Below are 20,377 nucleotides of genomic sequence, written 5' to 3'. Positions count from 1 at the left end.
AATAATAACAAAGTGGCAATCAATAGCAGTTGCTACAAAGAAATTCTGAGAATTGAGAGTGTAGATGAAAAATCTGGTGTTTCCACGTGGATATATGCAGGATATGTGGATATATTCACTGCTAAATGAAATAGACACAGGTTGCTTAAATGGGACTGCAAGGAAGAGTAACGGATAGAAAGCATACACTTTGCTGGAACACCCTCCAAAATCTGGATGCTTGCAAGGTTCTGCTGACATCAGCAACATTAACTTCCATTTGTCAGGTAATATATCACAATTCTTCTTTCTCAAAAGCTCCAAACCAAGAAAGGAAATATCAACTATTCTCTGTATTAATAGATGTATACATTTGCAAGTCTGTATTCACCCAAAGGTTCACTGGAGGACTCTAGATCTATCTGTACACAAACACATCTGCTAGCATTTATCTTTTATACATTTGCAGTCAAGCCTACCACATTTTTTTTAAAACAGTACAGAATCTCTACAAAGAGAACTTTGGCTCTGATCATGCTCTAGAGACTACCTGACATAAAATGCTGCTTCTCTCTCCAACATTTTCTAGTACATCTTTTAAATGTTCTCTGCTGTCTCACATTGTTCATCATAAAAGGAGAGCAAATTTCCCAAGGCAGTTACAAATAAAGAGATTTTAAAAAGAATGGGAAGCTTTTGCCAGCCAATGCATAAAATCAGGGTTGTGTTTTTGCACATGATGACATAAAAGGACAGAAATCAGTTACACATATGGTTAGCACTGTTATTGTGCTGTAAAATAATAATTAAAAAAAAAACTTTTATCAATTTTGGTGATTAATTCTATCATTAACTGTAAGGTCAATAAAAGTTAAAAGATCAGAATCCAGACAAAACGTCTCCACTCTGCATGCCTATTTATGCTGAATAAAACTTACTTAAGCAGGAGGTTCCATTGGTTATAATGAGTGTACTGAAATGAGAAAGGGCTATAGAACAATGAATCCAGTGGAAATAATTCACAAGCAAACAGAAAATTAGCATGACTATCTGACAATGACATTTAAGACACAGGAAACCCCTGACTGCGTAAGAAGAAAAAAAGATATTTATCACAGAAGAATTCTAATGCACTTCAGACTGCTGGGGGCTGTTTTCATTGTTGTTTCATGTCAACATTTTCATAGCTTCTTCACAGATCCTAAATTTCAAATTTGTAAGAATTAGTATTCTTCACCAGCCTCCTTCCATTGATTCTCCAAGTCATGGCATGTTTGCAAAGTGCACAATAATTTGCCTTCACTTCAAACTTTTTTTTCTCTGACTTGCATTTCCTTAACCACCCTCCAACCTCCTCCATCCAATGCTGAAAGTCCTGAGGTCTCTTTTCTTACTGGATGAGACTCAGCAGCCTGATTTTTGAAATATATAAATGAAAATTTTTCCCTAATTATGATGACACACACAACAACTGGGCAGGGCAAAGTTCTCCTCCCCAGTTCAGTATAAGGATACATTTCTGACTCTTGGTCGGCTCCACCTCTACTCTGGTGTAGAGTCTTAACGCATTTTTCCATTCTGGCCCAGTACCCCTATTCGGTGCCAATGGGAACCACCATCTGCTTCAGCTTCTTGGAAGCAGTATCATGTAGAAGAGCCTTTGGCTTAAACATGATGTTTTCCTGTCCCCTGGAGTACCAAGTATCCTTCCATTGATAACAAGAGCAAAGACAGAAAGGGGCAAATACTTAAGCTAAAGAAAGCAGTGCAATATGAGAACAGCAGAACCACAGTTCAGCATAGTGGGCTAAAGGGCAGAATCAGGATAAGGAGAAAGTGATCAGAGATGACAGACATGAGAAAACCTGTTTATTGGGTTAATTTCCTGCAGGTATATGGTTCCCACAGAGTGTAAGGTATTAAATTGCCACTACACTCAATTTTAATACAAAGACCCATGAGAAGTAGCAAGGTAAAAGAAGCTAACTGTGGTACAACCTATCACAGGTCAGGAGCATAGGATTCAGAAATAGGAACCTACAAGAAATACCAGGCCACAGAGTCTACACGGACAAGAATAAGGGAAGATTTGGAGTACAGCCAAGTCTATAAACAAGTTATAAGGATAATTACAGAAAGATCTTGATCTCGCAAAGAAGATGGTCATGGCAACAGAGGCACCTCACTTCAAGTAAGCCCTTGCAAATCCTAAAGATAATGTAACTTACCATACACCTGAAAATGTCCTAACTTTCTTAACAACTGAAATACATTTACATTTCTTCTGTTTCATACAAGATCAAAATAGACTTTGGCCTTCCTGCTAGGGAATACTACTAAAAATGAAAATCAATGACATTCATTGAATTTTAAACACTGAAATCAAGAGTTGTTTCTAAAATCTGTTTTGAGAATTCATTGTTAATCAACACTTTCTATTTTTAAGGCTTGCTTTATTATCTCTCAGTCTGCCATGCTATTATTGCTGTAATACATTTTCTGCTTACTTGATGAGACAGTATCTTGCATCTATATACCAGCAAATGGAGTAATTGTGAAGGTGAATTGGATATAATATAAAATTATGCTTAGACTGAAAGGTCGGGCAGAGTCACTCACTCTCCAATACTCCAAAAGAACATGATAGAACAAGATGAGTAGGTGGTTAGATCCCCAGTCTTCAGTGTGCCTGCTGGTACCCCATAGTAGTTAGCAAGGGAAAAATAGTGCTCCTTGTTAAAACACACGGGGAACATAATTTTCAAAATTAGACACCTCTAACTCCCTTCAGCATTCTTTTTCCACCTATCTTTTACAAGCACAGTGTCTCAAAGCCTCTGAACTCAGTTAACCTCAGTTCCACATTTCCCTCCTCATACAGGGAAAACAAAGACACATTTTGGTTTCTGTTTCTTCTAGGAAACACTGAATTTTTCTAGTTTGTTCTCAGCTTCCCAGTAACCAAGCTGTGCTGTACCATTCTTTGCTACTTTCTACCTTTATCTGCCATATTTTGTGTTCTCAAAACAAGTTATAGGAAGATAAATAGTTCAGCAATAAGAATTTGAGAATTTCAAACACTTTATGTAGAAATAAATAGCAACACTAACCTCTTTCATTTTTTCCAGTTCATTCTGTAGTGCCTGTTTTGCAATTTCAACTTCTATAAGCTGCTGTCTTAATTTTTCATTTTCATCTTCTGTCACAGTACGTTTTTCTTCTACGTTTTCTAACTCATGATGAAGTCTCACCGATACATCTTTTGCAACCTAAATAGAATGGCATTTCAAAAGAAAGAAAAATAAAGAATTACTGCTACAGTACTAAGTGTCTAAGCAACCATTTACAGGTTAATTTTGGACGTTTTTATGGAAGCAATATGTAAGGAAACAGTTACACAATGACATCCACAGGTAGAATTCTAAATAATTCAAAATTCAAGCCAATTCCCACAAAATATTGAATATTCTTCCTACGGACTTCACTGAAAACCACATTAGACACTAAACCACTAAACACTTTCTCAGGTTTCTTTATGCCAACAATGAAACAGTATCTTCATCATTCTTGGAGACAGTGAAGCATGTACTTTCTCTCAAGCATTGCCAGCTTATGCTTCTCAATGCACTGAGGCAGATGTCCTTCAAAAACTTAAGATGTGGAAGCATCAGCCAAAAGCAGGGTCCATCTTCTCCAGGCCTACTGTATCTATGCATTGTATAGGGCTACAAACAATTGGGACATATTTTTAGTTCTGCCTGCTAGTGTCTCTCTCCCTCATGCATGGTTATATATCAATGCCTGGCATTTACTAGTATTGATTATTTTGAAGAGTAAAATATGAGCAAACAACATTTTTACTGAGCTTCTATTCACCCAAATGATGTACAAAGTTTTTAAATGAACATGATCACTAATGTTTTTGCTTTATATTTTGAAAAGCATTTTCACAGAAATAGTTAAAAGAAGGCACATGCCAAAATCTAATTCCTTCTCCTCACGTAAATTAATGAGAATTTTGCCATTTGAGCCACTTGCATTGTATTTTGTGAAACCACCAAAACTATAATCACGCATTAAAAATATTTAAATATACACTAACCACTGTTATGATGGTGATTTTGACACATATGGTTTGAAAAGCCTAATCTGTTGCTTTTTTAGAACATTGGAAAATATAATTAATCCTTCCTAGCGTTAGCTAGGGGAGCTCAGAGAGCTATCCTTTACGGCTTTCAGTATGACGATCATTATGCTTTTAAGAACTTCCTTTGACATACTAAAACTCTAAAGAAAAAACAATAATTGTAAGCAAGCAATCTAGAAGAATCCGATCTATCAGAAAACAGCACCAGCTAGTGACTCACCCTCCCCAACAAGAAGCACAGTGTGTGTGAATTACTGATACAACACTGCAGTGTAGCACAAGATCATTCAACAGCCTCCCCCACTGCACACACACTCAAGACACATAATGCCCAACAGAAACAGTGAGTGGAGGGGAATTTCAATTATAACCATACTCCAAAGAGACTGCAGGATGAGGTGAGAATCATATCAAGTCATAGGGCTATATCTTGATGTCTTTTCCCATACTTGGCATTAAACTGCGCATTTGGTTACCCACTCAAAGTAAATGGACAACCATTGGGGACATATCTAACAGCATCCTATCAGAATCTGTCTTTGATCCATAATTGCAGCCTATACCAGTGAATATAAAGAAATAATAAAATCACTGCTGGTAATGATTTTCGGCACAAAATTTGATGGAGTCACAATTAATAAAGACAAATCCTACAGAGCAAATGAGATCACATGGGAAAAGGGCTCACTTAGGCAAGATGCATTTTAATACAGATGTATGCAAGAGTATATCTCTAAGGTTTTAAATTCCCTAATATATTACCCCTTATAAAATGGACAGTGTTCGTTTGGATAGAAATTCTTCAGAAAAGGACTTGGGAATACTGCAAAGAACTGCACATGAGGTACAGTTGTAGTTAGTTAAAAACAGGAATTCCATTTGGCAGAAATTTGGCATTTGATATTCATTCCTATTCCAAAGCAGAACACAATCTTGATCTGTGGGAAGGTTTTACAAGAACACCACTCCTTTTCAAAATAGTCACTTGTCTGGTAATTAGGAAAGAGAAGCAGCAAATCCTAATTAAAGTGACCTCTTTGCCCAGTTCAACCTAAGGCTTGAACTAACATCTCCTGAATTGCAGGTGAGCACCTAACCACAGAATCAATTTCTCTCCTAGGCCCTGTGAATATATTAATCATTAATACAAAGTAGCATTGAGCCAACAAAGAAATCAACTTTATAGGCCAGAAGCATGATATTCACTTGGGACATATAGGTTCAGGTTCAAATTCTGCTTGCAAAGGTGAATGTCTCAACTATTCACCTGAACACCAGTTTGAGTGTGCAAAATGTCCCTTGTTTTGATCAGAAATTCTATTTTATCCATGGAAAAGATGCATCAAAAGGTATTTCTACTAATTCTGTTTCTGACCAGAATGAAAATGTTTTGTCAAGAGCCATGTAAACAGCTCTACTTATAGAATGATCATGGTCAAAACAGCAAATGTGATTTCTGAATATGCACAGAAAAGGAATATTAAATAGAAATACAGAGAAGGAAATTAGCATTCTAAACAGCATTAGTGAGAAAATTGCTGGAATAATGTGTCTTGGCATGGTGTCCACACTTAATAAGAATGATGACAAGCTGGAAAATTTTTGGAAAAGATAACCCAAGTCTGAAAAACAGGCCTGGGAATAAAAGACTTGCAATCTATTACACTTATCAAAAACAAGCTTAAAAATGACCTTGTTCATGATCCTACATTAAATTAGTATTTTCAATTGTAATCAAGAGAACCAAGTAGTCATAGGCAACTAGTCCTGGGCAGAAGTGTGGTCAATAAGCTCCATTTTGCTATACAGAGGTCTGCACTTCCACTGAGAAATGGCTGGGAGACTTCTCAACTGAAAAAAACTGAAAAGCGCTGATGCAGTAGAAAAAGCCTTAACAAGATCTAGTGGATGGAAGTAGAAGTTAAACATCTTTCACCTAGCACAAGAAACATTTTTTCCTGTAACCGGAGCAATCTGGAATTGAGATAATGATATTTTAGCAACAGCAATCTTTCTCAAGATTGATTTCACTTGAAAATCACTTGAATTTAAAGTGTTATAAATCTTAAACTGGAGTAAAGTTCCTTAAAATAAGGTCACCGATTTGGCTCTATTCAGACCCTGATGTGACCTACAGGTTTTTTCATTTTAAAAAGTTGTTCTCTATTTGCTAGAAGGTATTAGTAAGAATCTATTTGGTTCATCATGAGTTTCCGGCTGCACTCGTAGGCAAGGAACAATGCCCCGCTGGCCAGGAATGCATGGATCATTGTTGGCTTTAGTCCAGAATACAAGGCAAATATACCTTCATTTTTAACAATATTTGCAAATGTTCCCATAAAACCTGTCTGTTTTCCAGCCATTGAAAGAACCTGAATTCTGGATTTGACACAGTCCACAGGATACACGGCAATCCACAAGCAGCTGCCTCCAAAACATCTACTTAGCAGCAAAGAAATGGGACCTAATTCTTCCTCAACACTTCCTCAACTCTTCTTCAACAATGGGCTGAGGTTCATTCAGAAGTTACAGATTGGATACCGAGACCACACATTGAAATTCTATGGACTGTGTCTATGATTTTAGGTGGATGAGGAAAATCCTGGCTTCACTGAAGATAACTGCAGCTTTTCCACTGACATCAGTGGAGTCAAGATTTCACATTGTGACTCTGCAAATACTCAATCTAACAGTCTGCTGAAATCTTACCAAAGAGCATTGTAATCCCCTAAGAATCAATGGGACTATTCAGTGAGGTTGGTTCAATGTTGTAGTGGTAGAGTATGTTGTGTGGTCATCATAAAAGATCCAAAACCTCCAGATCCTAATCCATATTTGTATCACTTCTTGAACACTAACTGAACAAAAAAGGATTGGACTAAGGCTGCAAATAACCTATTCATAAAACCTTACTAGAGGGCTACTTACTGAGGTGCTTTTAAGTCTCTTACTAAGGTAAGTTTGGGCCACTGTTACCCCCCGTGCTGTAGTGGCTGCACATTTTACAGTGGAGGGATGGAAATGCCTGAGTCACTGAAGACCAGAGGGCACGGTCATGCCTCCACCTCCTGCTGTCCCTCTCCTTGACACCTGCTCCCTCCTGTACCTTGAGGTCCTGCTCCATGCTGCGCAAAAGCTCTCCGTCAATCTCTCCGGTCTGTGCATAGCGGAGCCTCTTGCGCTCGGCCTTGCGCAGCCGGTACTGAAGGATCCGGCAATTTTTGTTGGCTCGCTCCAGTTCGTGGCGCATTTCTTGAAGCTGACAAGCATCCTCCTCGAAGAAACTGTCCCTCATCTCATCCATCTCAGTTCTCAGTTCATCTATCTCGTTCTGACAGCCGGGCAAGAAGGGGATGCAACAGGTGGGTCAAAAACAAACATGTCAGAGAAACTAAGCACAGGGGAAGGCAGTCAAAATGGAGCTCAAAGCTGGGCCCTCCTCCCTGTAAGGATACTGGGTAAACACAGCCGAGCTCACTAAAAGCACCATAAGGAACTAAAAAAGTACTGCTGCCCATACACCCCACAGCAGGGCCATCTTAAGCCTCCCTCATACAGGGCACCAGGGTGGGGGGAGGCAGGGAAGAGCCCCCTCAGTCTGGTGGGGAAAGCCACCCAGCCCGGTCCGGCCCCCCTGCCCGCCTCCCTCCGCAGTCCACCGGTCCCGGCCCCGGGGGGCGCCCCAGGAGCCTGCCCGGGTCCCGGCCCCGAGCCCTGTCCAACAGCCCCAACCGCCGCCCAAGGGCCCCAACCGCCCCAACCGCCGCGCCGGCGGCCGCGCCGGCCCCTCACCTTGAGGCTCTCGTTCTCCTCGCGCAGCTTCTCCATCTCCTCCTGCAGCTCCTCCTGCCGCTGCGGGCTCAGGGTGCCCCCGGGGGCGCCGCTTCTGCCGCCGCCCGCCTCGCCCTGCCGCAGCCCCTCGGCCCCGGCCGCCGCCATGGCAGAGGGCGAGGAGGAGGAGGAGGCGGGGGAGGCGGCCAGGGGAGGCTCGGCCGAGGCGGCGGCGGCCGCCGCTGCCGCGGAGGAGGAGGAGGAAGCGCTGCCGCTGCTGCTGTGGTTGCTGCCCTTGGTTTGCATCTGGGCGGCCGCCGCCAGCCCCTTCCTGAGGTGGAACTGGATGAGCTCACTTTGCAGGCATCCCTCCTTCCAGTACCCGCCGCCGCCCGCCGCCCCGCGGCCCTTCCCCGCGCCCGAGGAAGATGGAGGCGCCGGGGCCGCCTCCCCCGCGCCCTTCAGCGGAGACCGCCCCGCTTTCCCCCTCCAGTGCCTGGGCGGCGGCGGCGGCGGCGGCGGCGGCGGCTGCAGCGCCACCGCCCCCTCCCGCTCCCCCCCGGCGCCGCCGCCGCCGCCTGCAGGGGGCGCCTCCTCGGCGGCCCGCGGCGGCTCCGCGTCCCGCAGCGGCGGCTCCTCGGCGGCCGCCCCCGGGGAGGCCTTGCCGGCGGCGACGGACGGCGGTTCAGCACCGGCGCCGGCCTGGACAGCTCCCGGCGGGGCCGCGCCGCGCGGCGGCGGCTTGTCGGCGGCGCGGCCGCGGGCGGCTCTCGGCGGCGGCCCCGGCTGCGGCCGCCCCGCGCCGGGCTTGGCGGCGGCGGGGCCGCGGGCGGCGGCCGCGGCCGCGGCGGGCAGCGGCCGCGGCGGAGTGTCCCGGGCTCTGGCCGGAGAGGAGGCTCGCTGCTGCTTCCTGCCGCTGCTGCCCTCGGGGTGGAGGCGAGGCTCGGCGGCGGCGGCGGCGGCGGCGGCGCCCCCTGCAGGCGGCTGGCTCATGGCGGCGCTATCTCCGCGAGACGTCCATCACCGGCGGCCTCCTCCTCCTCCTCCTCCTCCTCCGCCGCCGCCGCCGCCGCCGCCGCCCGGGGAGCTGCGGGAGGAGAAGAAGCGGAGAAGACGGTCGGGGTGGGGACAGGGAGCAGAGCTTTTCGGCGGCACCAGGCGTCAGCTGGCCCGGGTCTCCGCGGCCCCGATGCCCCGCCACGGCACCCCATGGCCAGAACACGGCGCTCCCAAACCCCCTCGCACACCGCCCCGCAGCGACCTGCTGCCAAAGCAGCGGCCAGGGACAAACTGATGGACTCTATCACAGACCAAATTTTGGCCGCACCCTGACCGGCGTCAGACCGGAGCTGCTTTCTGATGGTCTCCACATTGCACAGCTGTGGCTGAGATCGGTTCCCACTCCTTCCGTTTCATCCAGGGACATTTTTCCCCACTCATGCCAAAACCCTTCCCTGTACAGGCTGCCACATCATACTTATATTTCCATCCTCACACCACCTTCCTTCTTGCTTGTCCTTGCTACTGAGCTGAGTACCAGTTTGGGTTGCTACTGCACCTGGAAGTGCTACCTGCACCTGACTCCTCAAAGACCTCATCAAGGCATCTTTCAAAGCAGAGTGGGGAAAGGCTGTTGTGCCAAAGGCCTGCACATGTGGAAACAACAGACTCCCTTCAGCCTTGACAGTGTCTCTTCCAGGACCAGACCAGGCTGCCTCAGCTCAGGAATCAAGGGCCATAAAGGAAATGGGTAGATGACAGGCACTCTCTGAATCAACTTCCAAGCCCAAATTTGCAAAAATTTGTTTTCTAGGCATTGCCAGGTCTTAAGACTGACTCAGGCTTGTTACAGGTTATACTGACATAGGAATTAAGCATAATCACACCAGTGGATTTTCAAAACAGAGGAGGTAAAAAATACACCCTGAGTACCAGATGTTATGTGGTGTACACCTAAGGGTGCCCAGATGACAATTTTCCCCCATACTGGCAAAGCTAGAGTTTTGATGGTCACAACAGATTATTTAAAAAAGGCTGTTAAATGCCATATCATGCTAGAAAGATGCTTCTTAATATATTCTGAAAATAATGGCTATCATCCATAAACTGTTTTCACATAGCCTTTATTGGAATGTCCTTAGAGGGAAAATGTGGGCAAAAGTAGAAATTACAGCATTCCTAGCATGGCCTAATGATTTGAAATTAACTGTAGCTGTGGGCCAAAAGGGAATAAAGAAAGAAACTCAACTGGGCAAGGTCAGCACAGACAGTATCCCATACCCTACCAATTGGTTTACTCCCTGGAACATACTAGACAATGACACTACACTTACCCTGTGCTCACTGGCAGGGGTACAGGGTTTCCTGTCAAATGCACTGTCATCTATCACACTGATCTTAACCAATGCTCTGAAAATTAATGCTCAAACGAATGTAATTTGGCAGAAACTTCCCAGGCAATGAAAGGGGAGTGTGGGAGAGAAAATTTATCAGAACCTATACCGGTATCTCAACACTTTATAAAAGATTTGGTCTATATCTCTATTGATTACCACAAATAGAATCCCCAAACTGCTGTTGTTCAGAGCTGTACAGGTATAAAATAACAATCTTGAAATCCAGACCTAAAAGAACTGCAAAAGTCAGGACTCAGCTTGGATCCTGTACCTTACTCATTATTATGATTTTTATCTATCATTCAAAATTAAATTAAAGAAAAAGGGAACCCTACACTCTACCTGGATCTCTTCGTGAAGTTTCACTGCAGCAAAGTCATCAGGCTCAGCAGAGATCTGCCAGGAACATGACCTGAACCACGCATGCCCCCGACTCCAGCACCGGCTACCGCCTAACAGTTCAGCTGGCTGTTTTTTTTAAATGGCACAACCAAAACCACGTTTGCGCCCGAGTCCGAAATCTCCGTCCTCACAAAACTCCGCAACACAATCTCCTCTCCAGAGGCAAAACCACGTGGCGTTTCAAAGAGGCGACAGGACGTTGCGCCTCTGCAGGTTTTCCTGTTGGGAAGAGCTGCCAAGGCGGGGGAAAAAAAAAAAGACACAACATAAATAAAGGGCAGCAAGAAAAGGGAGAAGCCCAGTGGCTCCGCCCGCCGGCGCGGGGCGTCCCGGTGGGCAGCGGCCGAGCCCGCGCCGGCCTCGCCGGCCACGCCGAGCGCCGCCGCTGCTCGCAGCGCTCCTGCGCCCCCGCGCTCTCGGGCGTCACAGCACTTCTGCCTTTTGTCCGGCTTTCAGAGGCGCGGGGGGATTTTCGCAGGTGCCCCTTCCTACTTGGCAGTTCTGCTGGACGCGAATCCCGAGTAGCGTTCCCTTTCTTTAAAAAAAAATGGCTTGAATAAAAAGCAGCCGCGTTACTCACCACCAGTTTTGTCTGTTGCTGGGCTGGCGAAATGCATGCACAGAGGGACAAGCACCCGCACACGAGGTACCCAGCGCTGCCAGAGCCTCTCAGGAAAATGAAGCAATATTCATGAGCTGACCTCACTGGGCCTGGGAGACGGAAAGTGGGGGAGGGAGGAAAGCAGCGAAGGGAAGAGAAAAGAAAAGATTAAACGGCGAGAACCCCGCCCAGGCCTGAAAGCTGAGTTGCGTCCCCTTGTCTGTCTGCACATGGTGGAATTGGATTACAGCGCAAACGGGGGAAGGAGCAGGCTGCTTGCAAGGGATGCTCCCTTTTTTCTTCCCAATTCATCCCAGCAATCGATTCTGATCAATTATTTAGTGTCCCCGTTAGGGGAGCCTGCTCTGAACAGGCAGGGATGCCAGGCGCTTTCTGCATCAGCAGCAGGATGGTAACAGGATTTTCCTTTGTTCGGTTCCTTTATCTGCGCTCGAAGTGTAGCGAATCCTTATTGCGGCTCATTGACAAAAGCCTGCTATGGCTGGGAAAGGTAGAAACAAAGGCAAATCATTCTGTTCTATTGAAGATAATCCCCTGATGTTATTTATTGGTGTGAATAGAAGGACTAATGTGCTGTTTACCGTGTACTAATATCTTGGGCAAAAAACAGAGGTAAAGTCATCTTTATAACCTGAAGGGTTTTCATCTGTTTATTTCGTTTCCTGATCATGAGGTGAATTTATCTTTGCTCCGAACACCGTAGATGGGCCTTAACACTTTGCACTTAAAGTCTCTCCCAATTACAGACAAATAGAAAAAAAAAAAAAAAAAGAGGCTGTCTTTCCTCTGCCCTCCGAGAAGGGTAAATCGATAAACAGAGGGAGTATTTCCAGCTGATGGCTATGCGTGGAAGTGTCGTGGACCCACTTGTGTGTGTGTGTGTGTGTGTGTGTGTGTGTGTGTAAAAGCTAAGGGGAAGCAGCGCTTAGGCGGGGGCAGGATCCCCGCAGCCTCTGCCCGGCTGAAGTCCTGGGGTGGGAAGTGTTTTCTCCCGCCGGGGCAGAGCGATGGGCGGCCGGGGCGGGGGGGGGGAGGACACTTTGCTCCAGCTGGAGGGAGGGGATTCCGGGCTGGAAATTATCCCTTGAGGTAATAACCTGCGGATTTGGAGCCTAAGGGTCCAGGGCCGGGGGGGTGCAAAGTTCGCACCCAATGCACGAGGAGCAGGGCAGCATGTACCGCAGGGGGTGCGGAGGCTCAGGAGAACACCCACCTTATGTATGGGTATACCAATAAACATACCATGGATATGTACGTATGTACATATATACATGCATCTATACATGCATTTATTTGTGTATATATTTATAAACACACAAATATACTGCACATACATACTATATATGTGTATGCCTATACAGATGCACAGATATGTATATACATATATCTGTATGCATGCGTGTGTGTGTGTGTGTGTGTGCCTGATGCGCAGAGAAAGGTCCGTATGCAGGCCCTGGGGTAGGATGACTGGTGGCACCTTCTCCAGCAGCCCCTGCCCCACAGTCCTCCCCACCAGCCTCTTCTGGTATGACCAGCAGGACCAAATGCACAGGAAAAACCCTGCCTCTGAGACTGAGATGTGGAAAGATGCTCCTTGTATCTGCATGTCCTTCAGCTTTGAGGCCAGGGACTGTACGAAGTGGATATATATATATAGATGTGATGAGTTAAGGATAGTCAGAAAAGAGGAGATAGAATAATTATGCTGAAGAAGAAAAACACTGGGATGATGAAAGGCTACTTTTTGAATTCATAATACTTAATGATTTAAATTAAGCTTTTGAAAGCTACCATAAATGTAGTCTGCAATCATATCAACTAAACAGAGTAAGTGGTTGAAGTATGAGAAGTGAAAACACAAAATACTTCTTGAGATGGAGCTGAGAAATAAATCCAGTATGGTGTAGTATTCCTAAGAAAATGGTGGATAGATGTTGCTAGAGAAGATCTGGACTCCTTGTCTTAATCAATACACAGAATAACGGAGGTGAGACCGTGACAGTAACATAAAGTTTGGTCCGTACGATATCGTCCAGAAGGAGAAGTACAGCAATCCCTACCTTAAAGCACTGAGTAGCAGTTATCGTCTTTTCTGCTCCCTCAGTCTTGTCAAGATGGTCTTTCTATTCTAAAACAAAAATGAGAAGTGATAACATCTCTTACTGTCTACAAAGAGTTTGATCGTGCTGTTGGAAAGATACAGATTCCTGTTCTTTTATACTACTGCCCAAATGGAAACCAGGTCATCAGATTATCTTCAGGCCTTAAGTCTGATATTACAGGCCAATTTTACACTAGAATTTTTTGCCATATCTTAGTATCATTTGGTACTGTTGATATTATTATTATATACAATATTTCTATTTTGATTGAAACTCCCATGATGACACAGTTATAAAAATTGACATGGGCATAAACATCTTCTACTCGTATCATTTACTGTTTGGGGGGAATGGGTATAATCTATACAAACTAAAGCATCCTTTTGCTGTTAAAAGCTGTATTTCCATTAGGAGGGTTTGTTGCTAGATCTTTGTAGGTGTTTTACAGGATCAACAGGTCTTTTCTAGGTAGACGTGACTACATCTACCCTAGAATTAGTCCAGTACAGAGACATCTACTGGATTTTTTCTACCGTATACAGAAATGTTAATACAGTAAAAGTTCCATTTATGATCAGATTTTCCTGCAGGTTCTCCAGAAAGAAAGCTGTGGAAGGAAGTGATACGCAGAAAGGAACGTCTTAACTTTACACAGAAAACAAGGGGCTCTCAGCTGACTATTACCATTCAGGAATGAAACCTTGGCATGGTGCTGAACAGTTCCATAAATACATTGGCTCAAAAGGAAGTCAAATATTAGAAATTATTTAGGCAGGGATAGCGAACAAAACAGGAAACATTATTATTCCCCCAGTATAATTCCATGGTATGGCTCACTTTTGATTACTGAGTGCAGTTCTGCTCCCCCATCTCAACCAGGGCTTGGTGGAGGTACAGAGATGGGCAACAAGGTTCTGCAACAGCTCTATACGAGGAAAGACTAGGTATGGTAGGAGCTTTCAGGCCAGAAAAAGGATGATGGAGGAGAAATGTGATACAGGTCCCTACACCCCTTAGTAGCAAAAGGAGGGTAAAGCATTTACTGTTATTCACTGTCTTTTCCTATACAAGTAGTGCAAAGATACAAATGTGAATGAAAGAAACAAGTAATGTGGTTAAGCTGCGAAACTCCCTGCCACAGGATGCTGTGAATATAAAAGTCTGCATGAGTTTAAAAAGTAAATGAACAAAGTCACGGAAGAAAAATCCATTGAGAGCAACAAAGACAAAACCCTTGACTCAGGAAATCTCTGGGCTGCCAATTTTTTGTTTTGGGAAAACGCCTGGGAGAAATAATCTTTCTGTGTCTTTGTGCTCTCTTCTAGCATCCACTGTTAACCACAATCTGATACCTATTAGTAAGCTAAAAAGATCTTTGGTCTGGCTCAGTATGACAATTCCTATATTGTCATGTATCACTCTTTAATTTTGCTTCTCTCTTTTTGGGGGCCTTTTCTTCATTTCTTTTATTCTTCCAACCTTGGATTTCATGTCATGTAGATCCTTGGCAATCTGCTGTACCCTGATATAGCATACATATACCTTTTTCAGTACATAATGAGTTTTTTTGCTTTCAATAACTAGAAGTATTTTGACACAAATTAGAACTGTAAATATTTTACTTTCTAGTCCCCTGTATCACTTGCTCACATAGAGATTTCTTCATCCAGCCTCCAATTGCATTTAGTTGCATTTGTGCAAGAGATGGAAGTGCACTGGACTGATGGAGGAGGAAAAGAGAAAGAAGGGGGAGAATTTCTGTCCTGAAAAGAGCTTCAGTGTAAGCCGTATAGGTACTCTTTCTAAGGTGAAGAGGAGAATTGCCTTACGTAACACCCTAGAAGTATGACCCAGGCATGACCTCCTAGCATTCCGTAAAGAATACTTAAAAAACAGATTTCCAAAGCCTCCTCCTCATTTCCGATGGAGAGGACACTTTTCCAGGAGACTCCCTGGATGGCATTTGGTTGCTGCACTTCAGCCACACTGCTTTTCCCCTCCTCTCTCCCCAGGCCGTGCTGGGGGCAGAGCGGGAAGCTGCTGCAGCACGCTATGCTAGCTCCTGCGCTTGCAGCTGCCCCTCTGGCACCAGCCAGGCCTTATCTCCCTGCCCAAGGAGATGTGCCCAATATGACTAGTCATACTGAGACCAGTCCCCTTTTTCTCTGTCCCCAGGAATTTCAAAATTTGAGATTTTAACTCACCGTCTTCTATTATTTTATCTAAAAGGCCCCAATGTCTGTTGTACCGAGCAGTAATTTAAAGATGAACAATGAATACTTGAATACAATGAATCACTGCTCTGCTTTCTTATTTACATGGAAATAGAAAAGCCTTCCAGACATTCTGCACAGCAGAATTGCACTGCACTAGATCATGACATTTCAAAAAGAAGAAGGCTTTGTGTGAAAGAGGAATTACACTTTGATGCAAAAACAAAGCTAAGGAACAAACACTTTAAACACAACTTAGATAGAAACAAGTGCTAGCGGCACTGAGTGGTTTATCAAAGCAGCCATACTTTGACACACACATTTGGCCAGATCATTATATAAAATAATAGCAATCCTGGCTGTCATGTGTCTCTCTTTTCTCCTCCTCCCGCTCTTGAACAGCTGCCCCTCAACCAGAAACAACTGTGGCGTGGCATATTGCAGTGGCACCTTCTGTTCATCCATGTCCTCATACCCCACAGCACCCAAAGAAAAAGAACCCAGGATGCCACACCACGGGGACAGCTACACCATCTGTACTCTAGCTGAGAAATCATCAAAATAGGAGAAGTAGGTTGTCCTGCTTTTCAGTGCCATGTAAAGGAAGCAGTTGGATCTGATCCACTGGCTTCAGCTTTCATTTATTTAATGGGCCACTTCTTATATCCCAGTTCAGGAAGTTTGTATGTCATGTGTTGTGTCACACACGTCTTAGGTGAAGCTTAATTCTTGCATTTCAATAGCTGGACAGATCCTCAGCCTCACATTGAGTGACAAGGAACAAGAATTGAAACTATAATTAAAATTAGAGGAGTCTTTGGCATTGTCAATGGAGAATAAAACTCAGTGAAATTTGGTCTGTTGCTTATTAGAACTCAATTCTTATAATTATGAAATAAAGACTTGGTTCTGCTTTTGCAGTCAAACATTTCATTCAGCCTTTCTGAAGGCTGCAGGAAGTTTTATTTTCCTGCCTTTTATTCCTACAGAAATCAATTGTACCTATTGTTCAGAAATGATGACAGAATTGAGCATGCCCGGAAACAGGCCAGTGCCTCTCAGCCACTTCTAATGATAAAATGACCTCTACCTGTCTCCCTCTGCCTCTCATGGATTTGTTATTCTGTATGTTACCAAAATGATTTGTTTTAGAAATAATCATTCATGAATATGGGACTTAAGATTTTATTTACATTGAAAAATATCAATCTTTCTGTATCACTGTATTTCCTGTAACTCTACTTGGATCATTTTTCCATATTCAGAAGCTAGGATTATACCAAACTTTCAGAAATCCTATCATGTGTACATACATCTGCACAGATTAAATAATGCATTTGTACCTAAAGCTCATTGATTACATAATGAGGTTAATGGGAGAGTAACTGTACAGATAATTTTATAGCTAAGACTGCATGGATGAAAGCCAAAATATGAATTTTCTCTGGATTAACCAATCTTGTACCTTGTTCCATTGTATTTGAATAACACGTTCACTGATTGCTAAAGAAAAGTGTTCTTATCTGGGCCCCAGCATCTTACTGGTACATTCAAACAGCCAGTTCCAGGGAGGGATTTCAAACACAATACACAAATATAAAGGTATACGATGGAAGACAACCCCCCAGACCTCTTCTCTAGTACTAAGTTTATGCTCTTAAAACAAAGTTCGTCATTAGCAGGTTGCACCCCAAGGTCTGCCTGCGTGCACATGGCCAGCCAAAATCTGTGCATTGTACTGAGGATGGCCCACTTGCAAGTGCGAGGGTTTTGCTACTCACCCTGAATGTCTAAAGGCCTCACCATGACTTGCTCAAGCAGGTTGCAGAGCATCTTACCCCATTGTGCTCCACAGCTAAAAATAAGTGACAGCAGCAGTTCCTGCATCTGGGGGCATTTATGGACCCCTTCCTCTAGGTCTAAAGGGAGACTGGAAGAAACATGGTTATCCTGGTCCCATACACCTGGTGACTAACATGGCACAGTCCTTTCTAGAGGTCTCCACAGTGGGTGATTTTTCTTATTCCATTATAGCCTGGCAATTGGTCATTGCATCAGTCAGGTAAGGATAAAAGGAAGCTCCACAACTTTAGATGCACTCAGGTGCCTGCTTCCCTGTGATTACTAGTGCACTTAGGCCCTTACTTTCAAAAGACAGGGCTGAAGAGAGGAAACAGGTGAGGAAATGGTCTGCATTTTGTTAGCTGAGAGGCTTGAGGGTTTTAATTTATTCTTCATGTAATGTTAATTTAATTTTTATTTCCTCTTTGTTTATTTGGGATGCTTGTTTTGATAATGAAAAGATGTGCATAGTTGTCTAGGCTGGAACTATACCCTGTTATTCTGATTTCCAGGTGGTGTCACATTACCATACACATAAGCTTCCAGATGCAAAATTCACCATAGTTTTACTGAGAGCTAGTCTTAGATAAGATGCTGCCTTTCCATCTTTGGTGCCTCCTGAATAGCTGTCTCCCTCATTATCATTTTCTTAGTGATAATCCTTCTTTTTATTTTGTCTTTATTTTCTCTGGTAATGATTTGTTTACAATAACTTGCATTTCATGATCAGTGATTTTTATACATATCCCAAGTTATTTGTGAGGTTAATGCTGTTTACAGAGGTAACTCATGGACTGTGAACTTTTGAAAATGTCAGCAATTTTCTCTCTGCTCATCATGGTCTTAAATGCCTGTAAGAACTTAGCATAAGTCATTTTGAAAACAAGTTTTCATTTCTACCTCTCAGTGCTTTTGAATATGATGGCTGTATAAGAAACTATACTTAATATTTCTGGAATCCCACAGTAGAGCTTGACATTTTATTTGTTAATTTATTTTTGTAAAGGCCATGGAAAAATCACTGTACTCATGCAAATTAAAAATTAATAAATCAATGGCAAATCAGACCCTTTGGTTACCAATTTGCTGGATCTTTTAACACGTCTATTATGCTGTTAGCTTCTTACATAATACCCTATTGCTTTTTGAGGAATTAGAGATGTTCTGGCACATATTGAAATAGTAAAATCAGGATGTCTTGTTTTCTACCAGGTACATTTAAGCACTGCCTGTATGGAAAAAAGGGTCTGCAGGTGTTTCAAGAGGTAAATATAGCAGGTTCATTGCATGGCTTTTGATTCAGGGATTGTATATGAGAACAGCAATTGAGAAAATGATTCGTCCCAAATATCCCTCCTTTTGTACACTGATATTGCTTTATAAGGTCTTGAACTATAGACAGTTTTGATAGGCTGTCTTATTATACCTACAATAGCTTCTGTTTGCTTTCTGGGCTGCCTGAGAGCAGTTTTTTTGTGTGAATGAGGCTGGAGTCACGGTTTCTATGGAGACATCAACCACATGTCACCTCATCAAGCAGCTCCAGCCCCTCTTTCACACAGCACTTGGCACCCCTTCTGTGCAAGCATTGCCTGGTGGGGGCAGGGAGAGAAGGGAGGCAAGAGGAAGGAGCATTTCTAAGGAGGAGCCTGGGAAATCACAGGAATAAGCATGTTACCTTTGTAGCTTCTTTGATAGTCTCAGATAATTGGAAAAATGCAAATACTATAGATCTAATTCCTGTGGGGTAAGTTCCCTATGGCAGCTATACTTCTCCACCTTAAGTCTCTCATGCACACTTTGCATTTTGTAGACTCACATGAGAGACAAGGCTCTACTAGCTTGATATTATTTTGAGTCCCATCGGAGTAATGTTATTCAACACAATACGTTTACTCTGATGTAATTCTATTATAAGAGAAATAGCAATCAGGCTCAGTGGGGTAACATCAGTGCAGGTGAGATCAGAATCTGGCCCAGAGGCCCAGTGTCACATTGCTGTAGTAATGCGTGAACACTGGACACTTGATGCTGTTGCTCATGGAGAATCAGAACATTACAGGACAGATCTGAAATGATCCTTTATTGATCTGAGGCACCAGAGACTGTGATTAAAGGGTACCCTAAAGCTTAAGATAATGCCTTTGAGTAGAAAAGGGCGCTGACTGAACTAATAACTTTCTCTTGCTCTCTCTTTCTCTGAATCTGAGGTGCTTTATTAACATGCTATCTGTCTCAGCAAGGTCAGCAATAAATCCAAGTGCTTCTGTTTGGTCTAACTAATTAGTTATTAATGAAATATGTATCTGTGAGAGCATATCCCATAGGTTCCATTCCATCCAAGGAAGGCACATAAACATACCCTGCTATAAGGTCATGCTCACTAAAAATATGTGATCCACTCTTTCAGAGCTCACCTTCTTATCCTGTGCTCCAAATTGTCTCCTAATTGTGAGAGATGAGTGTGTAGGAAGCACTAAAACTTATTACAGGGATTTTCACTTTCTCCTTAAAATTTACCAACTAATCCTCTGTAATGAAATCTTAGCTCTGCTGAAGTCAATAGCAAATCTCACATTGCCATTAAAAATGGCCTGCCCCGAATGTGTTGACCGTTTCACTCAGTGTCTCCTCTAAGGTGACAAAGGATCATTCACAATGACTTGAATACTGACAGATTTAATTTAGAATCTTTACTAAATTAACTGATGTAAAGTCAATACATTTTTTCAAATCGGTAATTATGTCCTCTGTGGGTTAGAAAAACCCAATGTCCTGTTTGTTTGAAATGCTTCATAAAAATAACCTGTAAAATTCTGTATATAATAATAATGAATTGTACTACAATTTTCCAAAAAAAAGTGTTCTTAAAAAGAACTTCTTTAAAGCAGAGATTGTCTTTG

General features: G+C 43.5%; 1 protein-coding gene across 2 annotated transcripts in view; it reads right to left on the bottom strand.

Annotated features, from left to right (window-relative positions):
* MTCL3 (MTCL family member 3) overlaps nt 1-8,928 on the bottom strand; it is a 38,382-nt gene extending 29,454 nt beyond the window's left edge. Inside the window, exons 1-3 of one of the 2 annotated variants that reach the window (XM_067293747.1) lie at nt 7,919-8,928; nt 7,233-7,457; nt 3,090-3,248 (exon numbers count right to left, since the gene is read on the bottom strand). In XM_067293747.1, the coding sequence (XP_067149848.1) occupies nt 3,090-3,248; nt 7,233-7,457; nt 7,919-8,890 (1,356 nt within the window). In that variant the 5' untranslated portion in view covers nt 8,891-8,928. The remainder of the gene's footprint in view (nt 1-3,089; nt 3,249-7,232; nt 7,458-7,918) is intronic. The other variant, XM_067293748.1, reaches the window with a different exon arrangement.
* Nucleotides 8,929-20,377: the final 11,449 nt, after the last annotated feature.

The sequence above is a fragment of the Apteryx mantelli genome, chromosome 3, assembly GCF_036417845.1.
Source record: "Apteryx mantelli isolate bAptMan1 chromosome 3, bAptMan1.hap1, whole genome shotgun sequence".
Taxonomy (NCBI): domain Eukaryota; kingdom Metazoa; phylum Chordata; class Aves; order Apterygiformes; family Apterygidae; genus Apteryx; species Apteryx mantelli.
The sequence above is the reverse complement of the archived record's forward strand: the minus strand, read 5'-3'. Positions and strand labels throughout refer to the sequence as shown.